Consider the following 21,787-nt stretch of genomic DNA (forward strand, 5'->3'; position numbering starts at 1 on the left):
GGAGCCACCTCCCTGGGCTCCTGCCAGGGGAAGAAAGGCCCCTGAGAGACTTCCTTCTTAGAAAGGAAAGAGAAAGGAACGAGCCCGGGGTCCCTCAGGGCTGTGGGGGCGAGTCCTTGCCCGGCTTCTTCCCTGTGGACCTGGACTCTGATGTAATTAATAATAATAATAATAAGTTGGTATTTGTTAAGCGCTTACTATGTGCAAAGCACTGTTCTAAGCGCTGGGGTAGATACAAGGTAATCAGGTTGTCCCACGAGGGGCTCACAGTCTTCATCCCCATTTTCCAGATGAGGGAACTGAGGCCCAGAGAAGTGAAGTGACTTGCCCAAAGTCACACAGCTAAGTGGCCGAGCCGGGATTTGAACCCACGGCCTCTGACTCCAAAGCCCGCGCTCTTTCCACTGAGCCAAGCTGCTTCCCAGATCATCATCATCATCATCATCAATCGTATTTATTGAGCGCTTATTGTGTGCAGAGCACTGTACTAAGCGCTTGGGAAGTACAAGCTGGCAACATATAGAGACAGTCCCTACCCAACAGTGGGCTCACAGTCTAGAAGGGGGTGACAGAGAACAAAACCAAACATACTAACAAAATAAAATAAGTAGAATAGATAGGTACAAGTAAAATAAATAAATAGAGTAATAAATATGTACAAACATACATACATATATACAGGTGCTGTGGGGAAGGGAAGGAGGTAAGATGGGGGGATGGAGAGGGGGACGAGGGCGAGAGGAAGGAAGGGGCTCAGTTTGGGAAGGCCTCCTGGAGGAGGTGAGCTCTTAGTAGGGCCTTGAAGGGAGGAAGAAAGCTAGCTTGGTGGATGGGCAGAGGGAGGGCATTCCAGGCCCCGGGGATGACATGGGCCGGGGGTCGATGGCGGGACAGGAGGGCTGAGTAGGTGCGAATGAGGTAATCAGGTTGTCCCACGAGGGGCTCACAGTCTTCATCCCCATTTTCCAGATGAGGGAACTGAGGCCCAGAGAAGTGAAGTGACTTGCCCAAAGTCACACAGCTAAGTGGCAGAGCCGGGATTTGAACCCACGGCCTCTGACTCCAAAGCCCGTGCTCTTTCCACTGAGCCAAGCTGCTTCCCAGATATAACTGATATAATAGATATAATTGCCGAGCCCACGTGGCCCTGGTGGGGAGAGCTCGGGGCTGAGAGCCTAGAGACCTGAGTTCTAGTTCCGGCTCTGCCACTTACCTGCTGGGGAAACTTGGGCAAGTTGCTTAACTGCTCTGTCCTTCAGTTTGCTTGTCTGTAAAATGAGGATGAAATACCTGTTCTCTTCAGACAGTGAGCCCCAACTGGGGTAGGGTTGGTGTCTGACCTGATTGTATCACATTTTCCCCAGTGCTTAGGATGGTGTTTGGTGTATATACTAGTTGGCCCTTGAGTGCGGTAGGGGTGAGAGGGACGTTGGGCTTGGGAGGCAGTAATCCTTCGGCCTTATTTTGTTTGCGGACCCAGCACCACCAGTGAAGCTTTTCTCCCAGAGGCCTCCAGCAGAAGCCCAGGGAGGCGGCTCATTCATTCATTCCTGTATTCAATCGTATTTATTGAGCACTTACTGTGCAGAGCACTGCTCAGTGGAAAGAGCACGGGCTTTGGAGCCAGAGGTCATGGGTTCGAACCCCGGCTCCACCACGTGTCTGCTGTGTGACCTTGGGCAAGTCACTTAACTTCTCGGAGCCTCAGTTACCTCATCTGTAAAATGGGGATGATAACTGTGAGCCCCATGCAGGACAATCTGATCACCTTGTATCCCCCCCCCCAGCGCTTAGAACAGTGCTTTGCACATAGTAAGCGCTTAACAAATGCTATAAAAAAAAAAAGCACTTGGGAAGTACAAGTCGGCAACATATTAGAGAAGCAGCGTGGCTCAGTGGAAAGAGCATGGGCTTGGGAGCCAGCGGTCATGGGTTCTAATCCTGGCTCTGCCACATGTCTGCTGTGTGGATCTTGGGCAAGTCATTTAACTTCTCTGAGCCTCAGTTCGTTCATCTGTAAAATGGGGATTAAAACTGGGAGCCCTACGTGGGGCAACCTGATCACCTTGTATCTCCCCCAGTGCCTAGAACAGTGCTTTGCACATAGTAAGCGCTTAACAAATGCCATCATTATTATATAGAGATGGGCTCTCCTGGCAGAAAGGCAGCTGGAGAATCCTTAGCAGGGCAGGGGCAGGGCAGCTCCCCAGGTCACTGGAACTTCTTGTCCAGCCAGTGTCCCTTCTCCCTCTTTCCACAAGCGGCTGGAGCTTGGCTGGGAAAGCCAGCTGGCTGAGGGAGTCTGGATGGGGGGGATTGCTGGCTTTTTGGTGTTTTGTTATTTTTTTTTTTAATGGCCTTCGCGAAGCACTTACTATGTGCCAGGCACTGTTCTAAGTGCTGGAGTAGATATCAGCTAATCAGGTTGGACACAGTCCCTGTCCCACACGGGGCTCACACTCTTAATCTCCATTTTACAGGTGAGGTAACTGAGGCACAGAGAAATGAAGTGACTTGTCTAAGGTCACCCAACAGACAAATGGTGGAATGGGGACTAGAACCCAGGTCCTCCTTATTTTCAGGCCCGGGTTCTTTCCACTTGTTCACGCTGCTTCTCAGTGTGGTGGTGGGGGTGATGGTGGGGGGCCTCAGGGGTGTTGGGGAGCGGAGGTTTCTGCCGCTTGTAGTCCAAGCGGTGCTGGGTGAAACTTTGGTCGTTCAGCCACCAATATCCCAGCTCCTTCCCCCTCACACCTGGTTGTGAGGGGGGGTGGGACTTTGGCCAGTCATCACTTAAAGGCATCATTCAGCTCGCCCCTCCACCCCGCTGCCCACAGAGACAAGTCTGCACAGAAGCCCTCTGTGGGCTGGTGGCTGGGGGAGGTCTCTTTGGGCCTCTCTGGCTGAGTCCCCTCCCCTGAACGACGCAGGTACTGCCCAGGGTAGAGAGCGGTCATGCCACAGGGGCTGGAGAGCTCTGGGGGGACCGGTGGGGAGGCTCCTCCTCCTCCTCCTCCTCCTCAATCGTATTTATTGAGCGCTTACTGTGTGCAGAGCACTGTACTAAGCGCTTGGGAAGTACAATTTGGCAACATATAGAGACAGTCCCTACCCAATAGTGGGCTCACAGTCTAGCCTTCCTCTGTCTGTGACTGTGACTGTGTTCCTGTGACTGTGTCACAGTCACAGTCTTCTTCCACTTTGGGTTGGGAAGGTGGGGGGGGAGAAACAGTCCACTTTGTGGGTGGGGAGAGCATTAAACGCTCCCAATTTTTGTTTCGGGGTGACTGCTTCTGTTGGTTTGAGGAGCGGGGAGAAGACTCCCCCCCCCAGAGGTGAGGGACATGTGCCATAATCCAGGAATTTCACTTCTTTGTGCCTCAGTTACTTCAGCTATAAAGTGGGAACTAAGTGAGCCACATGTGGGACAGGGACTGAGCTCATCCCGATTAGCTCGTATCAGGGAAGCAGCGTGGCTCAGTGGAAAGAGCACGGGCTCTGGAGTCAGAGGTCAGCGGTTCCAATCCCGGCCCCACCAATTGTCAGCTGTGTGACTTGGGGCCAGTCACTTAACTTCTCTGTGCCTCAGTTACCTCATCTGTAAAATGGGGATTGTCAGCTGTGTGACTTGGGGCCAGTCACTTAACTTCTCTGTGCCTCAGTTACCTCATCTGTAAAATGGGGATTAAGACTGCGAGCCCCCTGTGGGACAACCTGATTACCTTGTATCCCCCCAGCGCTTAGAACAGTGCTTTTCACATAGTAAGCGCTTAATAAATACCATTATTATTATGATCTATTCCAGAGCTCAGTACAGTGCCTGGCGCATAGTAAGTGCTTAACAAATACCATTTTGAAAGTGTGTATGGAGCACAAGATTAGGAAAACAGCAGGGGGGGCTGGAGGCGGCCGTCTAACTGGGACACCAGCAAACCCACCGCATTCTCCAGCGTCATCCCATTTGGTGCTCTCAGCTATTTGTAGGGGTGAGGAGGTGGTTTGGGTAAACAAAGAGAAACAGAAGTTTATTAGATTTGGGGCTTTTGTCGGTGTAATTTGTTTTCCCTTTCCTAGACCAGTTCAGGAGTGATGTGGGCCCCAGCTGTGGAGAGAAAACCTATCTCTCATCCATCTCCCACTTCACCTGGAGAGCTGGCCATGCAGGTTCTCTTCCAACAGACACTGTTCCCTCCTTCCAAGCCTTATTGAGGGCACATCTCCTCCAAGACGCATTCCCCGACTAAGCCCCCCTTTCGTCTCCTCCCACTCCCTTCCACGTTGCACCGACTTGCATCCTTCATTCATCCTTTAAACATCCTTTATGTTACCAACTTGTACTTCCCAAGCGTTTAGTACAGTGCTCTGCACACAGTAAGCGCTCAATAAATACGATTGATTGATTGATTGATCACCCCACCCCAGCCCTTACGTACAGCACTTATGTACCAACTTGTTGCCAACTTGTACTTCCCAAGCGCTTAATATAGTGCTCTGCACACAGTAAGCACTCAATAAATACGATTGAATGAATGAATGTACACATCTATAATTTATTTATATTGGGGTCTGTCTCCCCTTGTAGATTGTGAGCTTGTTGTGGGCTGGTAATGTGTCTGTTATTGAGACTGTGACCCCCAGGTGGGACAGGGACCGATTTTCTTGTATCCACCCCAGCGCTTAGAACAGTGCCCGGTACATAGTAAGCACTTAACAAATACCATACTAAGTGCTTTTTATATTATTATTAATATTATATTGTACTCTCCCAAGCACTCAGTACAATGCTCTGCACACAGTAATTGCTCAATAAATTGCTCAATAGAGAAGCAGCGTGGCTCAGTGGAAAGATCACAGGCTTGGGAGTCAGAGGTCGTGGGTTCAAATCCCGGCTCCGCCAGTTGTCAGTTGTGTGACCCTGGGCAAGTCACTTAACTTCTCTGAGCGTCAGTTACCTCATCTGTAAAATGGGGATTAAGACCATGAGCCCCATGTGGGACAACCTGATTACCTTATAGCCTCCCCAGCGCTTAGAACAGTGCTTTGCACATAGTAAGCGCTTAACAAATGCCATTATTATGATTATTGTTATTAATAAATATGATTGAATGAATGGACCCAGAAAGACGCGGTGGGATTTGCCTGGAATGGGGGCTCTGGGCTTCCTGTGGAAGAATCCACTCCCAGGGTCCTGAGTGTGCATGGTCCTAACAGGAGGATTCTACCCCCAGCACCCTGGCGTACCCCTTGAGGATGGAGCCGTGGCCTGGGGCTCCCGGCCTCTTGCCGGCCGGGCATAGGTTAGCCGTTAGTTGGTCTGTACCCCGACTGGTTCTGAGGGTATGGAGCCGGGGGGCACTGGGCCATGAGTGACCACTCCGTGTGGGAGTTTGCATTGTTACCCAGAAAAGGGAATTGGTTTTCCTCCTGGCGGCGGTGGAAGTCCGAGGGCTGAGCCCGAGAAGGTTGTTGGGCTGGCTGATAGAGCAGCTGGGATAGAGTGGGATAGAGATCTAGTGCATGGAGTACAAGTTGGCAACATATAGAGACGGTCCCTACCCAACAGCAGGCTCACAGTCTTGAAGGGGGAGACAGACAACAAAACAAAACATATTAACAAAATAAAATAAATGGAATAAATATGTACAAATAAAATAGTGTAATAAATACGTGCAAACATATATACGGGTGCTGTGGGGAGGGCAAGGGGAAGGAGGGGGAGAGGAAAGAGGGGGCTCTGTCTAGGAAGGCCTCCTGGAGGAGGTGAGCTCTCAGTAGGGCTTTGAAGGGAGGAAGAGAGTTAGCTTGGCGGATGCATGGAGGGAGGGCATTCCAGGCCCGGGGGATGATGTGGGCCGGGGGTCGATGGCGGGACAGGCGAGAACGAGGCACGGTGAGGAGATTAGTGGCAGAAGAGCAGAGGGTGTGGGGTGGGCTGGAGAAGGAGAGAAGGGAGGTGAGGTAGGAGGGGGCGAGGTGATGGACAGCCTTGAAGCTGAGGGTGAGGAGTTTTTGTCTGATGCGTAGGTTGATTGGTAGCCACTGGAGATGGACTGAATGGACTCCAGGGCTGCCCCTTGGACATGGTGGATGCTGGCTCAGCATTTTCATTCATTCATTCAATCGTATTTATTGAGCGCTTACTGTGTGCAGAGCACTGTACTGAGCGCTTGAGAAGTACAAGTTGGCAGCATATTGAGACGGTCCCTACCCAACAGTGGGCTCACAGTCTAGAACCCAGAGGATTCTGGGAGTGAGAGAGCCGGGGGACGCAGGCCTGAGACGGCCAGTCACGGTCCACCCTTGGGACTAGTGTCTGTCTGATCCATCCATTTAGTCGTATTTGTGTGCAAAGCACTGTCTAAGCGCTTGGGAGAACACAGTATGGGTAGACTCATTCCCCGCCCATCCAGGAGAGCTCTGATCCCAGTTCCCCACATGACCCGTCCCGCCTCCACCTCGCTCCTGTGTCGATTGGTCAGTCAGTTGTATTTATTGAGCCTTACTGTGTGCAGAACATTGTACTAAGTGCTTGGGAGTGTACAGGATAACACTAAAGATTCCCTGCCCACAACAAGCTTACAGCCTAGCTGGTCTGCCCCTTCCCTGGCCCTCAGGAGGAAGGAAAAATAATATAATAGTAATAATAATAGTAATTCTGGTGTTAAGCACTTACTATATGCCACGTACTGTACTAAGCGCTAAGCAAATTGGGTTGGACACAGTCCCTGTATTCATTCATTCATTCAGTTGTATTTATTGAGTGCTTACTGTGTGCAGAGCACTGTACTAAGCGCTTGGGAAGTACAAGTTGGCAACATATAGAAACAGTCCCTACCCAACAGTGGGCTCACAGTCTAGAAGGGGGAGACAGAGAACAAAACCAAACATATTAACAAAATAAAATAATTAGAATAAATATGTACAAATAAAATGGAGTAATAAATACGTACATACATATATACAGGCACCACGTAGGGCTCAGCCTCAATCCCCATTTTATAGATGAGGTAACTGAGGCTCAGAGAAGCAAAGTGATTTGCCCAAGGTCATACAGCAGACAAGTGGGGGAGTTGAGATTAGAACCCGTGACCTCTGATTCCCAGGCCCGGGCTCCGTCCACTACACCGTGCTGCCTCTGTCCACTAACTCTGCCTCTGTCTGAAGGGCTGCAGCGGGATTTGGGAGGTGGAGGTTGGGTGCGAAGCATTGGGATCCAGCGAAATGGATTTGGGGGGACGTAGTTCTTGTTGCGTGGGGGGGTGCGGGTGGACTCGACACAGGGTGACCTTGCTGGGGAGCTACCCTGACCCCTTCTTCTCTGCCCCCCGAGCTCTGTGGCTGTGAAGGGGAGGACTTGTACCCGATGGCGAGAGGGAGAGACTGGGTCGGGCCCCCGGGGAGAGGGGGCCTTGGGCAGCCCGGACCCCTGGTTCCCCCCTGATGCTCCCCCCGGCCCCCATGGCATGCGGTCTGGAAACTGATCTCCTGGCCAAGCTGCCAGATCACTGGAGGATGGAGCCCAGGGAGGGGGCTGGGCCGGAAGCAGGCGGGAGCTGTGGCTTTGGGTGGGGCGGGGCAGCCTCCGCTGGGAGCCCAGCATCTGGAAGCCATCAGTTGGGGGGTGGGAGGGGGCTTGAGGAGGGAGGGAAATGGAGGAGTGGGGCCCGGCCCCCTCTCATCCCGGGCCACACACATGCTGTCCCCACTGTGTCCGTGGCAGAGGAACTCACTGGCTCCTGACTGTTGTCTCGGCTGCAGGAGGCCAGAGGAGGGAGGAACCCCTGCCGCCTGCCAGGCTCATCCGCTTCCAGCTGCCCTCCGCCCCAGAGGGCCCCTCCCTCCCCTCCCCGGCCTGGCCTTTTCATTGCAGAGTGACCGCAAGAGATGCCGGGAGTTTGGCTTCTCAGGGCTGGAAACATCCTGATTAGCGCAAGACCCTCTCCCTCCAGGTGCAGCCAATCCCAGAGCGGGGCAGGTGGGCTTTAGGGACAGGACCGGACATCCTGGAGGTCCAAGAATATTGGGCCCGGTCTCGGGGCAAAGAGCAGCGAGGCCCTGGGAAAGAGCCCGGTGTGAGGAGTCGGAGCATTTGGGTTCTGCTGCCGGCTCTGCCGCCCGCCTGCTGGGTGACCGTGGGCAAGTCGCTTCATTTCCCTGTGGCTCAGTTTCCTCATTTGTAAAATGGGGATTCGATTCCTGTTCTCCCTCTTCCTTAGATTCTGAGCCTCTTGAGGGACATGCACTGTTAACGAGCCGATGATCTTGTATCTACTCAGTGTTCAGTACAGCGTTTGGCACATAGTAAGCAACTTAATAATGAATACCAACCTCATCATTATTATTATTATTATTACTATTATTAACTGTTATTATGTGAGGAGAGCGGATGGACCACACGGAGGAGTGCCAGGAGGTTGAGCCGCTTTGGCTTGGGAAAGGGGAATGAGGTGGAACTGGGGTTTAGGGAAGAGTTTTTTGCTCCTCTTCCTGTCACGTTGTCTCGGGCTGACATTCCCTTCATAGTTACTTTGAGCAGCGGCTTGCCAGTGTATGTACCCTGTCCGTTTCACAGCTGGAATCTTAGTTTAGTCTGATGGATGGTGCATCACCCTAGCCCCCAGGGCCTGGGATAGGAGGGATTGGGGTTCCGTTACAGCAGCAGGGAATGAGGTCAGACCTTGGGAATCAATCAGTCGTATTTATTGAGCGCTTACTGTGTCCAGAGCACCGTCCTCATGAGGAGGTTCTGACGTGCCAGGTTCTGAGAGTCCTTTTCCGGGCCGGGCCCTGGTGTGGGCCTGCCTGGAGGCAGGGGCTTGGACAAAGTGACCTTGTGTGGAACCGGCTGACCCCTTGGCCTCCTGTCCTCTCCTCCCGGCAGCCTGGCCAACATCCCGCTCACCCCGGAGACCCAGCGGGACCAGGAGCGGCGGATACGCAGGGAGATTGCCAACAGCAACGAGAGGCGGCGCATGCAGAGCATCAACGCTGGCTTCCAGTCCTTGAAAACCCTCATCCCCCACACGGATGGAGAGAAACTCAGCAAGGTGAGCCCTCAACCCGCCTCCTGGGGTGGGAGGAACCTGGCCGGGGGCATGGGAGAGCAGGCCGGATGGAAGCTAAGACTAGATGTGCCCAACCCATCAGTCTATTGAGCCCCTCCCGTGGGCAGAGCATGGCGCTAAGTGCCTGGGAGAGTACCAGAATTAGAAGAGAATGAGAATGGTCTGGTGGAGAGAGCCCAAACCTGGAAGTCAGAAGGACCCAGGTTCTAATCCTGACTCTGCCACTTGTCAGCTATGTGACCTTAGGGAAGTCACTTCACTTCTTCGTGCCTCAGTTACTTCATCTATAAAGTGGGACCTAAGACAGCGAGCCACATGTGGGACAGGGACTGAGTTCATCCCGATTAGCTCGGATCTATTCCAGAGCTCAGTACAGTGCCTGGCACATAGTAAGTGCTTAACAAATACCATTTTGAAAAAAGCAAACCACCACACCCGCCCTCACGGTCTTGTGGAAGGAGACAAACACAGAAGGAACGAGGGTTTAAAATAATGGAACAGGCAAGTCTATTCGCAAAGAGAGTGCAGAAGGGCCGGGGAGATGGTTGGGAAATCAAAGGGAAGACCCAGTAGGCTCTGAAAATGAGGAGAGCTCTGTTCTGGAGGCTTCGAAGGCAGGAGGAAAGGTGTGAGCCAGTTGGAGGTGGGGAAGTCAAGAATGAGGTACGGGGGAAGATGAACCACAGAGGAGTGAGACTGCAAGCTGGAGTGAAATGGGAGAAGAGAGTGGATGAGTAAGAGGGAGAATAGCTGATAAAGTGCCTTAAATCCTGTGGTCAGGGAATTTGGGCTTGATGTGGAAAGGAATGGGCAGCTGTGGGAGGTTTTTTGAGAAGTCACAGCGTCGTCTATCAGAAAGAGTCTGGGCCTGTGTTCTGGTCCCTGCTCAGCCTCTTGTCTGCTACATGACCTTGGGCAAATCACTTCACTTCTCTGTGCCTCAGCTACCTCATCTGCAAAATAGGGGTTAAGATGTGAACCCCACGTGGGACGGGGTATGTGTCCCACCTGATTAGCTTGTATCTACCCCAGCGTTTAGTGTGAGCCTGGCACACGGTGCTTCACAGGTACCATTAGGAAAAACAGAGTGGGGAGATGTACACAGGGCGATGTCTCAAGAACCACCTGGGCGGCGGAGTGAGGTGCGGGGAGACCAGTGAGGAAGCTGATGGGAGTCCTGGAGCAGGAGTGGCCAGCCCAGCCTGGCAGAGGAGACTCTGGGGGGACCCTCTGTGCAGCTCAACAGGAAATGAAAACCAGGCCAGTGAGCAGTTGTGTTGAAGCCAACAGCTGGAGTCCTTTTAGCAAAAGAACTGCAGCCCTAAGGGCCGGGGGATGAGGGAGTTGGGTCCTGCGGGGGGGTGCTGGACGGGCTGGGGTGCCCGGCCTGCACTGTGAGCCGTCTCCATCCTGGCAGGCGGCCATCCTCCAACAGACGGCAGAGTACATCTTCTCGCTGGAGCAGGAGAAGACTCGGCTACTGCAGCAGAACACACAGCTCAAGCGCTTCATTCAGGTATCCATTCCCACACTTCCCCTTAAATCTGTAATGTATTTGTTTTGATGTTTGTCTCCCCCACTCTAGACTGTAAGCTCGTTGTGGGCATTCATTCATTCAATCGTATTTATTGAGTGCTTACTGTGTGCAGAGCACTGTACTAAGCGCTTGGGAAGTACAAGTTGGCAACATATAGAGACGGTCCTTACCCAACAGTGGGCTCACAGTCTAGAAGACTGGAAATGTGTCTATTGTATTCTACTCTCCCAAGGGCTTTGTACACACATAAGCACTCGATAAATACCATTGGGTGAATAAATGAATCCCACACTTCCAGTGCCGACCTGGGGTGCGGAGGGCCCTGTTTTGGCCGGGCACTCTCGGCTTTGTGGTGGTGGGGCAGAAGGAACCCACCAGAGGCCCAAGGGGCAGCAGCAGGCACTTGGTTGTACATATCTATTCTATTTATTTTATTTTGTTAGTATGTTTGGTTTTGTTCTCTGTCTCCCCCTTTTAGACTGTGAGCCCACTGTTGGGTAGGGACTGTATATGTTGCCAACTTGTACTTCCCAAGTGCTTAGTACAGTGCTGTGCACACAGTAAGTGCTCAATAAATACGATTGATGATGATGATGATGATAAGCGACCGGTCCCCTCCCCAGCATTCTTCAGTGCTGCTGATTCCCCGCTCTCCTCCCCTTCCCTGACTCACCCATTACCTCTGGCCTGAGGCAGGGATGGGCCAGGGCTCTGCCGGACGGGAGACCCGTAGGGGACGTAGGTGCCATCTCTGGCCAATTAGCCCTTGCCCAGCAGTTGTGGATCGGTGGTCTCTTTGGTGTGGAGCCCCAGGTCCTCTCCTCCTTGGGGGGTTGATGCTGTAATCAATCATTTTTTAAGGAACCTGTCTACCAACTCTGTTGTATTATGCTCTCCCAAACCTTTAGAGCACACAGTTTACCGATTGAGCACTTACTGCATGCAGAGCGCTGCACTGAGCACTTGGGAGAGTACAGTATAACAATCAATCAATCGTATTTATTGAGCGCTTACTGTGTGCAGAGCACTGTACTAAGCGCTTGGGAAGTACGAGTTGGCAACATATAGAGACAGTCCCTACCCAACAGTGGGCTCGCAGTCTAAAAGGGGACTTTTAACAGAGAGTTGAACAGAGTTGCTAGACATATTGGCGGCCCACAGTGAGCTTACAGTCCAGCCGGGGGAGTGCTAGAGGACCCCCTGACCCTCCACCCTGTCGGGCCCCCAGGAGCTGAGTGGCTCATCTCCCAAGCGGCGGCGGGCCGAGGACAAGGACGAAGGCATCGGCTCGCCGGACATCTGGGAGGACGAGAAGGCGGAGGACCTGCGGCGGGAGATGATCGAGCTGCGGCAGCAGCTGGATAAGGAGCGCTCGGTCCGCATGATGCTGGAGGAGCAGGTGAGGGTGGCCAGGAGGTGGGTGGCCAGTACAGTGGCCAGGTGGCCAGGAGGTGGGTGGCCAGTACAGTGGCCGAGTGGCTAGTAGAGTGGCCAGCAGGGCCCAGCTTGGCGCCCTCTGGTGCCCAGAGGGTAACGGTGCAGCCACCTGCAGGCCTCCGGCGCCCTCTGGTGGAAGCCAGAGGGAGCGTCCGCTGGTTCCAGGCCATGGGGCGGAGAGAGGTGAGAGGCGTTTCTCCGCACCTTAAGGCAATTTTGAAAGAAGTTTGCTTGTTCTTTGACCTGGAGTGAGAAATCATTTCCTTATTCATTCATCCTTTCATTCAGTCGTATTTATTGAGCGCTTACTGTGTGCAGAGCACTGTACTAAGCCCTTGGGAAGTACAAGTTGGCAACATATAGAGATGGTCCCTACTCAACAATCAATCAATCATATTTATTAATAATAATAATAATGGCATTTGTTAAGCACTTACTGTGTGCAGAGCACTGTACTAATCAATCGTATTTATTGAGCGCTTACTGTGTGCAGAGCACTGGACTAAGCGCTTGGGAAGTACAAGTTGGCAACATATAGAGACAGTCCCTACCCAACAGTGGGCTCACAGTCTAAAAGGGGGAGACAGAGAACAGAACCAAACATACTAACAAAATAAAATAAATAGAATAGATATGTACAAGTTAAATATATAAATAGAGTACTAAATATGTAGAAACATATGTACATATTATACAGGTGCTGTGGGGAAGGGAAGGAGGTAAGATGGGGAAGTCCAAGTTGGCAACATATAGGGACGGTCCCTACCCAACCCAACAGTGGGCTCACAGTCTAGAAGGGGGAGACAGAGAACAAAACAATACATATGAGCAAAATAAAATAAATAGAATAAACATGCACAAATAAAATAGAGTAACAAATATGTACAAACATATATGCATATATATATATATATATATATACAGGTTGATTTACACAGGTTGATTTATTGATTATACAATAATAAATACTTATTGATTTTTTTTTTTAAATCTCCATAAGCCTCCCGGCAGGTGGGGGCAAGGAGAGGATGGCTTGGTAAACAAAGGGAACCAGGGTGGCTTAGTGGAAGGAGTATGGGCCTGGGAGTTAAGGACCTGGGTTCTAATCCCAGTTCTGTCATTTAACTGCTGGGTGACCTTGTCGGAGGAGTCACTTAATTTCCTCTGGCCCTCAGTTCCCTGATCTGCAAAATAATAATAATAATGGCATTTATTAAGCACTTACTATGTGCAAAGCACTGTTCTGAGCACTGCAAAATAGGGATTCAACGCCTCTTCTCCCTCCTACTCAGATTGTGAGCCCCATGTGGGGACCTGATTCTCTTGTATGTACCCCATCAAGTAATACAGTGACACATAGTAAGTGCTTGAACAAATACTGCAGTTAGGATCATTATTATTACTGTCATTATTATTAATGGTAACTGTTAGTAATTACTTTTCTTGGGTTGATGAGGCGCTTTTTCTTTTTTAAGTGGTGTTTAAGTGCTTACTTTGTGACAGGCACTGTTCTGAGCACTGGGGTAGATACAGAGTAATCCGGTTGGACACAGTCCATGTCCCATATGGGGCTCAAAGTCTTAAACCCTACTCTACAGATGAGGTTTGCAAGGCCGCCCTGGGGATTGATGGAGTCTGCCAGGGTGATGGGGGGCCAGGCAGAGGGTTGTTGTCAGGGCAGGAGTCCAGGGCGGAGAAGACCGTTGACTGGAGGTCACTGGATTTTGGGGGTTAGAGCCCCCTACGTAGTCACTGAGCCGGGCTCCCCCGCCGTGGCCTGCAGGTGCGGTCTCTGGAGGCCCACATGTACCCTGAAAAGCTGAAGGTGATCGCTCAGCAGGTGCAGCTGCAGCAGCAGCAGGAGCAGGTGAGACTGTTGCACCAAGAGAAGCTGGAGCGCGAGCAGCAGCTCCGGACCCAGGTGAGAGCACCGGACCGCCCGCCTCAGTCCCCCAATCCCAACCTGCCTGGCAGGAGCTGGGGGTGTGCTGGACCTGGTGCTCTTGGCCCCGGGGAGGGGGTTCACTGGCTGCCTCAGAGGACCCCGGGTCGGCCCAGCCCCCGCTCCAGGCCGTGGGACCTCACTGACTCTAGAAAAGTGGGCTGGGAGAGAGGGGTGTGGGGCTTGACACTTCCCTTCCCCCTCTGGCCGTGGGTGGGCTCGGGAAATGTGGGCAGGGAGTCTCAGGGTCCGTGCACCCCTCTGTCTGGCCCACAGCTCCTGCCCACCCACGGGCCCGCGCCCACGCACCATCCCACAGTGATCGTGCCGGCCCCCCCACCCCCACCGTCCCATCACGTCAACGTCGTCACCATGGGCCCCTCCTCCGTCATCAACTCCGTCTCCACGTCTCGGCAGAACCTGGACACCATCGTGCAGGTAACGGGAGGACGGGTGGACAGCCGGGGGTCGCGGTCACCTAAGAGGAGGGAGGCGCTTGATAAGGGCTCTTCCAACATCCCAAACAGCCAGCACACCATTACTGCTCCAATAACATCGATCGTCCACAGTCTCATACTTGATGCCCCGGGGAGGGTGGAAGGGTCCAGGGCCACCTGTCCTGGATGCCAGGCCTGGATCCAGGCCCTGTGGGTGGAGGTTGGCATCTGAATTCATCAGTGATTGACTTTAATCACCGACTTTGATCACAGTGGGATCAACTGCCATTGTATCCCCCCCAGTGCTTAGAACAGTGCTTTGCACATAGTAAGCGCTTGACAAATGCCATTATTTATTTATTTCTTTATTTGGCCCGGCTGGGCCGGAAGGGCCTTGGCGGGGCCGGCCCAGTGGGTCCAAATTGGGCGGAGGTTGGGGGGCGGGGGGCCTAGCCTCGTGGCAAAGGGGAGACTCCTGGGCTGGGGGCTTGGATGGAAGTGTGTGAGCCCCGGGGGTGTGTGTGTCCCTCGGCAGGCGATCCAGCACATCGAGGGCACGCAGCACGAGAAGCAGCAGCAGCAGCGGCGGCAGGAGGAGCAGGAGGAGCAGCGACGCGCCGTGATTGTCAAACCGGGGCGGGTTGGTGCCGAGGCCCCCGCCTCCGACACGGCCTCCGACTCCTCCGAGCCCGAGGACAGCGACGACGCCATGGACCAGAGCAAGGAGGACCTGGGCGGGGAAGCGGAGCTCCCCTGACCCCCCTCGCGCCCGCTCCCCCACACCCCAGGGCCGGGCCGGGCAGTGCTGCAGCGGGGAGAGAGGGAGGGAGGGAGGAGCACGCGGGCTCTGATGAGAGATTTTTAAAAAATTACAATGTCATTTGGGTCTCTTTTATGACCTCTTTTTCAATACTGTAACTCAACCTTTTAAGAGAAACCGACACCAACTCGCCCGGCCGGGAGACCGGGTTGGGGGGCCGGGCTGGGGCAGGGGCGGGGGGAGCTGTGCCATCCAGGCAGCCGGAGGGGTCCCCGGGGTGAGGCGGATAGGGGCCGGGGAGGGAGTCTGGCAGCGGGAGGGGGGCCTTGGGTCGGCGGGAGGGAACCCCCCAGCCCTGCTGGGCGTCTCCACCCCTTCCCCTGCGAGCCACCGTTTTCCATATAATTTAAAAAAAGTTTCCTTCCTCCGTCCCACCCACCCCTGCTCTCCCCTGGGCCGGGAACACTGACTCCCCCTCTGTCCCCCTGTCCCCATTCCCCCCCCCCTTCCCTTCCTCGGTTTCCCCCTCCTCCCCCTTTAAGCACTTAACTGGGTTTGGGGCCCTTGGGACAGGTCGGGTTGAGCCGGCTCTTGGGGTCCTGGCCTCTGTGGAGCTTCTTGCTTTGGGTGTTGGGTGTTCCCGCCCCCAGCCTTGCTTGGCACTAGGGTTTTAGTTGCCCCTCTTCTCCACCCCCCCACCCCACCCCAGTTTCCTAGGCCTTCACCCCCAGATCCCCTTCTTCAGCCACAACCGCCTTTTTTTGTTTGTTTTGTATTTTGGGTTTTTTGTTTTCTTTTTTTCTTTTTTTTTTTTTTTTCTTTTTGGTTTTGTCTGTTGTTGTTTTTTACAATTTTGAGGTCTTTGTGTTCCGGGAGAAGCTATTATATTTTGTTAAGAAAGTGAAAAAAAAAACCGAAGAGGCCTCTGCGCCTTTGTAAAGAAACAAAATAAAGTTTGTACTTTGTTTTTTAGACTTCCTGCGTCCTGATGTCCCTCTACCCCTAGCGGGGAAGGGGAGGGGAGGGAGGGAGGGACAGGCATGGGCACGGCTCTTCGTTTGACCCAATCTGCTGAGTCCGGGTGGTCAGGAAAGGGGACTGAGAAGAGGCTGAGACTCCCCTCAGCATTCCTAAGAAGAAGAATCACTGTGGTATTTAAGCGCTTACCATGTGCCAAGCACTGTACTGAGGGCTGAGGTAATCCCGGTTTTGCCACTTGTCTGCTGTGTGACCTTGGGTAAGTTACTTCACTTCTCTGTGCCTGTCACCTCATCTGTAAAATGGGGATTAAGACTGTGAGCCTCATGTGGGACAGGGACTGTCTCCAACCTGATTTGCTGGGGAATCTACTCCAGCACTTAGTACAGTGCCTGGCACATAGTAAGCGCTTAACAAATACCGCAATTATTATACAAAATAATCAGGTTGGACATAGTCCCTGTCCCACCTGAGGCTCCCAGTCTAATGGGGAGAGAGAATTTGGTAATAAACCCCCATTTTACCGATGAGAATACTGAAGCCCAGAGAAGCAGCATGGCCTAGTGGCTAGAGCACAGACCTGGGTGTTGGAAGGACCTTGGTTCTAACCTTGACTCTTCCACTTATCTGCTGTGTGACCTTGGGCAAATCATTTCACTTCTCTGTGCCCCAGTTACTTCATCTGTAAAATGGGGATGAAGACTTCTTAGCCCTATGTGGGACATGGACTGTGTCGATCCCGATTAGCTTGTATCTACTCCAGGTCATAGCAAATGTTTAATAAATACCTTTTTTTTAAAAAAATGGACTTGTCTAAGGTCGCCCAGCAGCTAAATGGCAGAGTTGGGGTTAAAATCCTGGTCCTCTCACTCCCAGGCCGGTGCTCTTTTCTCTTTAGGCCATGCTGCTTTCTGTGAGGTGGTGGAGAGCAAAGCAGGGGAGAACTGAGGGCCCCTCCCTCCCTCCAAGTTGCTAGAAGTTGGGGATCAAGGGGGAGGGACAGGAGGAGGTTTGAATCCAGAAAGCCAGTCCCTCAGCAATGGACAGCTGACTTCAAGAGGGATCCAGTAGTGTGAGTTGTCCTCCTCCCTCTTCCCACGACCCTTGTGTGTCTGTCTCTCTCTCTCTCTCTCACACATACAACCCCCACCCCACTTTGTGCCTCCTATGGACAACTTCAATTTTGGGTAGCCAGTGCGATCCAGATCTCTAGAGCAGTCATTTCTTTGCTAACGAGATAGTTCAATCAATCAATCGTATTTATTGAGCACTTACTGTGTGCAGAGCACTGTACTAAGCACTTGGGAAGTACAAGTTGGCAACATATAGAGACAGTCCCTACCCAACAGTGGGCTCACAGTCTAGAAGGGGGAGACAGAGAACAAAACCAAACATATTAACAAATAAAATAAATAGAATAGATATGTACAAGTAAAATAAATAGAGTAATAAATATATACAAACATACATGCATATATACAGGTGCTGTGGGGAAGGGAAGGAGGTAGGACGGTGGGATGGAGAGGGGGATGAGGGGGAGAGGAAGGAGGGGGCTCAGTCTGGGAAGGTCTCCTGGAGGAGGTGAGCTCTCAGTAGGGCCTTGAAGGGAGGAAGAGAGCTAGCTTGGCGGATGGGCAGAGGGAGGGCATTCCAGGCCAGGGGGAGGGCGTGGGCTGGGGGTCGTTGGCGGGACAGGCGTGAACGAGGCATGGTGAGATTAGCGGCAGAGGAGCAGAGGATGTGGGCTGGGCTGTAGAAGGAGAGAAGGGAGGTGAGGTAGGAGGGGGTGAGGTGATGGACAGCCTTGAAGCCAAGGGTGAAGAGTTTCTGCCTGATGCGCAGATTGATTGGTAGCCACTGGAGATTTTTGAGGAGGGGAGTAACATGCCCAGAGCGTTTCTGCACAAAGACGATCCGGGCAGCAGCATGAAGTATAGACTGAAGTGGGGAGAGACAGGAGGATGGGAGATCAGAGAGGAGGCTGATGCAGTAATCCAGTTGGGATAGGATGAAAGATTGAACCAGCAGGGTAGCGGTTTGGATGGAGAGGAAAGGGCGGATCTTGGCGATGTTGTGGAGGTGAGACCGGCAGGTTTTGGTGACGGATTGGATTTGAGGGGTGAATGAGAGAGCGGAGTCGAGGGTGACACCAAGGTTGCTGGCTTGTGAGACGGGAAGGCTGGTAGTGCCGTCAACAGTGATGGGAAAGTCAGGGAGAGGGCAGGGTTTGGGAGGGAAGATAAGGAGTTCAGTCTTGGACATATTGAGTTTTAGATGGCGGGCAGACATCCAGATGGAGATGTCTTGAAGGCAGGAGGAGACACGAGCCTGAAGGGGGGGGGGGGGCAGAGATGTAGATTTGGGTGTCATCAGTGTAGAGGTGATAGTTGAAGCCGTGGGAGCGAATGAGTTCACCAAGGGAGTGAGTGTGGATAGAGAACAGAAGGGGACCAAGAACTGACCCTTGAGGAACCCCTACAGTAAGGGGATGGGAGGGGGAGGAGGAGCCCGCGAAAGAGACTGAGAATGAATGGCCGGAGAGATAAGAGGAGAACCAGGAGAGGACGGAGTCTGTGAAGCCAAGGTTGGATAGCGTGTTGAGGAGAAGGGGGTGGTCCACAGTGTTGAGCCCACTGTTTCTAGACTGTGAGCCCACTGTTGGGTAGGGACTGTCTATATGTTGCCAACTTGTACTTCCCAAGCGCTTAGTACAGTGCTCTGCACACAGTAATCGCTCAATAAACACGATTGATTGAAGGCAGCTGAGAGGTCGAGGAGGATTAGGATAGAGTAGGAGCAGTTGGATTTGGCAAGCAGTCTCAGTCTCCATTTGACAGGTGGAGGAACTGAGGCCCAGAGAAGTGAAATGACCTGCCCGAGGTCCCACAGCAGACAAGTGGTGGAACGGGGATTAGAACCCCTGACCTCGTGATTCCCAAGCCTGTGCTCTAGCCATTATGCCATGCTGCTTCTCTAGTCACAAGAGCCGGGGGGCATTGCTCCTGGGAGTGGGGCCTCTCCCTCAGCCTGCTCTACCCAAACCTGGTATCTAGTAGAAATAAAAACTGTGGTATTTAACTGTTTTTGTTACATGCCAGGCACTCTTCTGAACACTGTAGTTACAAGGTAATAATAATAATAATGATGATGGCATTTGTTAAGCGCTTACTATGTGCAAAGCGTTTGGGGGGGATACAAAGTGATCAGGTTGTCCCATGTGGGGCTCACGGTCTTAATCCCCATTTTACAGATGAGGTAAGTGAGGCTCAAAGGAGTTAAGTGACTTGCCCAGGGTCACACAGCAAACATGTGGCGGAGCTGGAATTAGGACTCATGACCTCTGACTTCCAAACTCATGCTCTTTCCACTGAGCCACGCTGCTTCCCTATTCCTTGGGGATGGGGGAGATGGAACTGGGGAGGGGGAGCTGGTGGGTGGACAGGAGGAGGAGTACTGTGGTCTGACTCCCTCTGCTCCCCTTTGCTTCCACCCTGCAGGGGTTGCCAAGAAACATTAGGGAAGGAGCGTGGCCTAGTGGAAAGAGCATTGGCTTGGAAGTCAGAGGACCTGAGTTCTAATCCTGGCTGTGCCATATGTCTGCTCTTTGACCTTGGGCAAGTCACTTAACTTCTGTAGACCTCAAGTTACCTCATCTATAAAATGGGGACTAAGACTTTGAGCCCCATGTGGGACAGAGACCATGTCCAACCTGATCAGGTTGTATCTACCCCAGCTCTTGATACGGTGCCTGGCACAAGGTAAGTGCTTAATATACCCAGACTGAACCCCCTGCTTCCTCTCCCCCTCCTCCCCTTCCCCATCCCTCCTGCCCTACTTCCTTCCCCTCCCCAAGCACCTGTATACATGTTTGTACAGATTTATTACTCTATTTTACTTGTACATATTTGCTATTCATTTTATTTTGTTAATATGTTTTGTTGTCTGTCTCCCCCTTCTAGACTGTGAGCCCGCTGTTGGGTAGGGACCGTCCCTATATGTTGCCAACTTGTACTTCCCAAGCGCTTAGTACAGTGCTCTGCACACAGTAAGTGCTCAATAAATACTATTGAATGAATGAATGAATGAATGAATGAATGAATGGTCCCTGGCTCTGTCCCAGCCCCCTGGTCCTTCCAGAAGGGCATATTCCACCTCGCTTCCTCCAGGTTCCTCCTTCCCATATTGGTCCTAGGCATGCAAGGGGGTGTCTGTACCACTTTCTGCCCCTCCGGCTTCTCCCTGGGGCAGCAGCATATCTTGGCTCTTCTGCGGGCGAGCTGCCATGGGGCTGGGGGTGGAAGGGCCCAACCTCAAGCTTTTCCAAGTTGGGCTGACCCTTCCTAACCCAGCAGGGAAGTCGACAGGAGAGGAGGGGCAGAGGCTGGGGTTATTTCCCTTGGGGAGGGGTGTGAGGGGTGGGAGATTAACCACACATCATGCAGATTTAAAGAAGCAGTGTGGCCTAATGGATAGAGCGCCGTCCTGAGAGTCAGAAACACCCAAGTTCTAATCCCGGCTCTGCCACTTCTCTGCTGTGAGACCTTGGGCAAGTCGCTTCACTTCCTCTGTGCCTCAGTTCTCTTGTCTACAAAATGGGGATTGAGATTATGAGCCTGACGTGGGACAAGGACTGTGTCCAACCCGATTTGCTTGCATCTACCTCAGCACTTAGTACAGTGCCTGGCACATAGTAAGCGTTTAACAAATACCACAGTTATCATTATTAGTTGTCAGGATAATAATAATAATGATGGTATTTGTTAAGCACTTCCTATGTGCAAAGCACTTTTCTAAGCCCTGGTGGGGGATACAAGATGATTAGGTTGTCCCACGTGGGGCTCACAGTTTTAATCCCCATTTGACAGATGAGGGAACTGAGGCCCAGAGTAGTGAAGTGGCGTGCCCAAAGTCACACAGTTGACAAGCGGCGGAGCAGGGATTAGAACCCACGAGGTCTGACTCCCAAGCCCGGGCTCTTTCCACTGAGCCACGCTGCTTCTCATCCTTGCCCCATGTGGATTCCGATTGCAGCCCTACCCCTTCTCTTACTGGTTTTGGTTCCTGGTCCCTTCCTTTCCCCTCCCACTTCATCTCAGCCTTCTTTCCTCTCTGACTTCCATTTTCCATGCTTACCCTATTGCTGTTTCCCTGTCAATCAGTCAGTCAGTGAGACAGCATGGCATAGTGTACTTCCCAAGCGCTTAGTACAGTGCTCTGCGCACAGTAAGCGCTCAATAAATACGACTGATTGATTCCCCACAGCACCTGTATATATGTACATATGTTTGTACATATTTATTACTCTATTTTACTTGTACATATCTATTCTATTTATTTTATTTTGTTAGTATGTTTGGTTTTGTTCTCTGCCTCCCCCTTTTAGACTGTGAGCCCACTGTTGGGTAGGGACTGTCTCTATATGTTGCCAACTTGTCCTTCCCAAGCGCTTAGTACAGTGCTCTGCACACAGTAAGCGCTCAATAAATATGATTGATTGATTCCCCACAGCACCTGTATATATGTATATATGTTTGTCCATATTTATTACTCTATTTATTTATTTTACTTGTACATATCTATTCTATTTATTTTATTTTGTTAGTATGTTTGGTTTTGTTCTCTGTCTCCCCC

General features: G+C 52.2%; 1 protein-coding gene across 4 annotated transcripts in view; it reads left to right on the top strand.

The window, feature by feature from the left end:
• Positions 1-15,271, top strand: part of TFAP4 (transcription factor AP-4) — a 33,703-nt gene extending 18,432 nt beyond the window's left edge. Inside the window, exons 2-7 of one of the 4 annotated variants that reach the window (XM_038763463.1) lie at positions 8,882-9,047; positions 10,483-10,581; positions 11,831-12,001; positions 13,823-13,960; positions 14,258-14,419; positions 14,954-15,271. In XM_038763463.1, coding sequence (XP_038619391.1) covers positions 8,882-9,047; positions 10,483-10,581; positions 11,831-12,001; positions 13,823-13,960; positions 14,258-14,419; positions 14,954-15,175 — 958 coding nt within the window. In that variant the 3' untranslated portion in view covers positions 15,176-15,271. The remainder of the gene's footprint in view (positions 1-8,881; positions 9,048-10,482; positions 10,582-11,830; positions 12,002-13,822; positions 13,961-14,257; positions 14,420-14,953) is intronic. The other 3 variants (XM_038763464.1, XM_038763465.1, XM_038763466.1) reach the window with 3 other exon arrangements.
• Positions 15,272-21,787: the final 6,516 nt, after the last annotated feature.

The sequence above is a fragment of the Tachyglossus aculeatus genome, chromosome 21 (genome assembly GCF_015852505.1).
Source record: "Tachyglossus aculeatus isolate mTacAcu1 chromosome 21, mTacAcu1.pri, whole genome shotgun sequence".
Classification (NCBI taxonomy): Eukaryota; Metazoa; Chordata; class Mammalia; order Monotremata; family Tachyglossidae; genus Tachyglossus; species Tachyglossus aculeatus.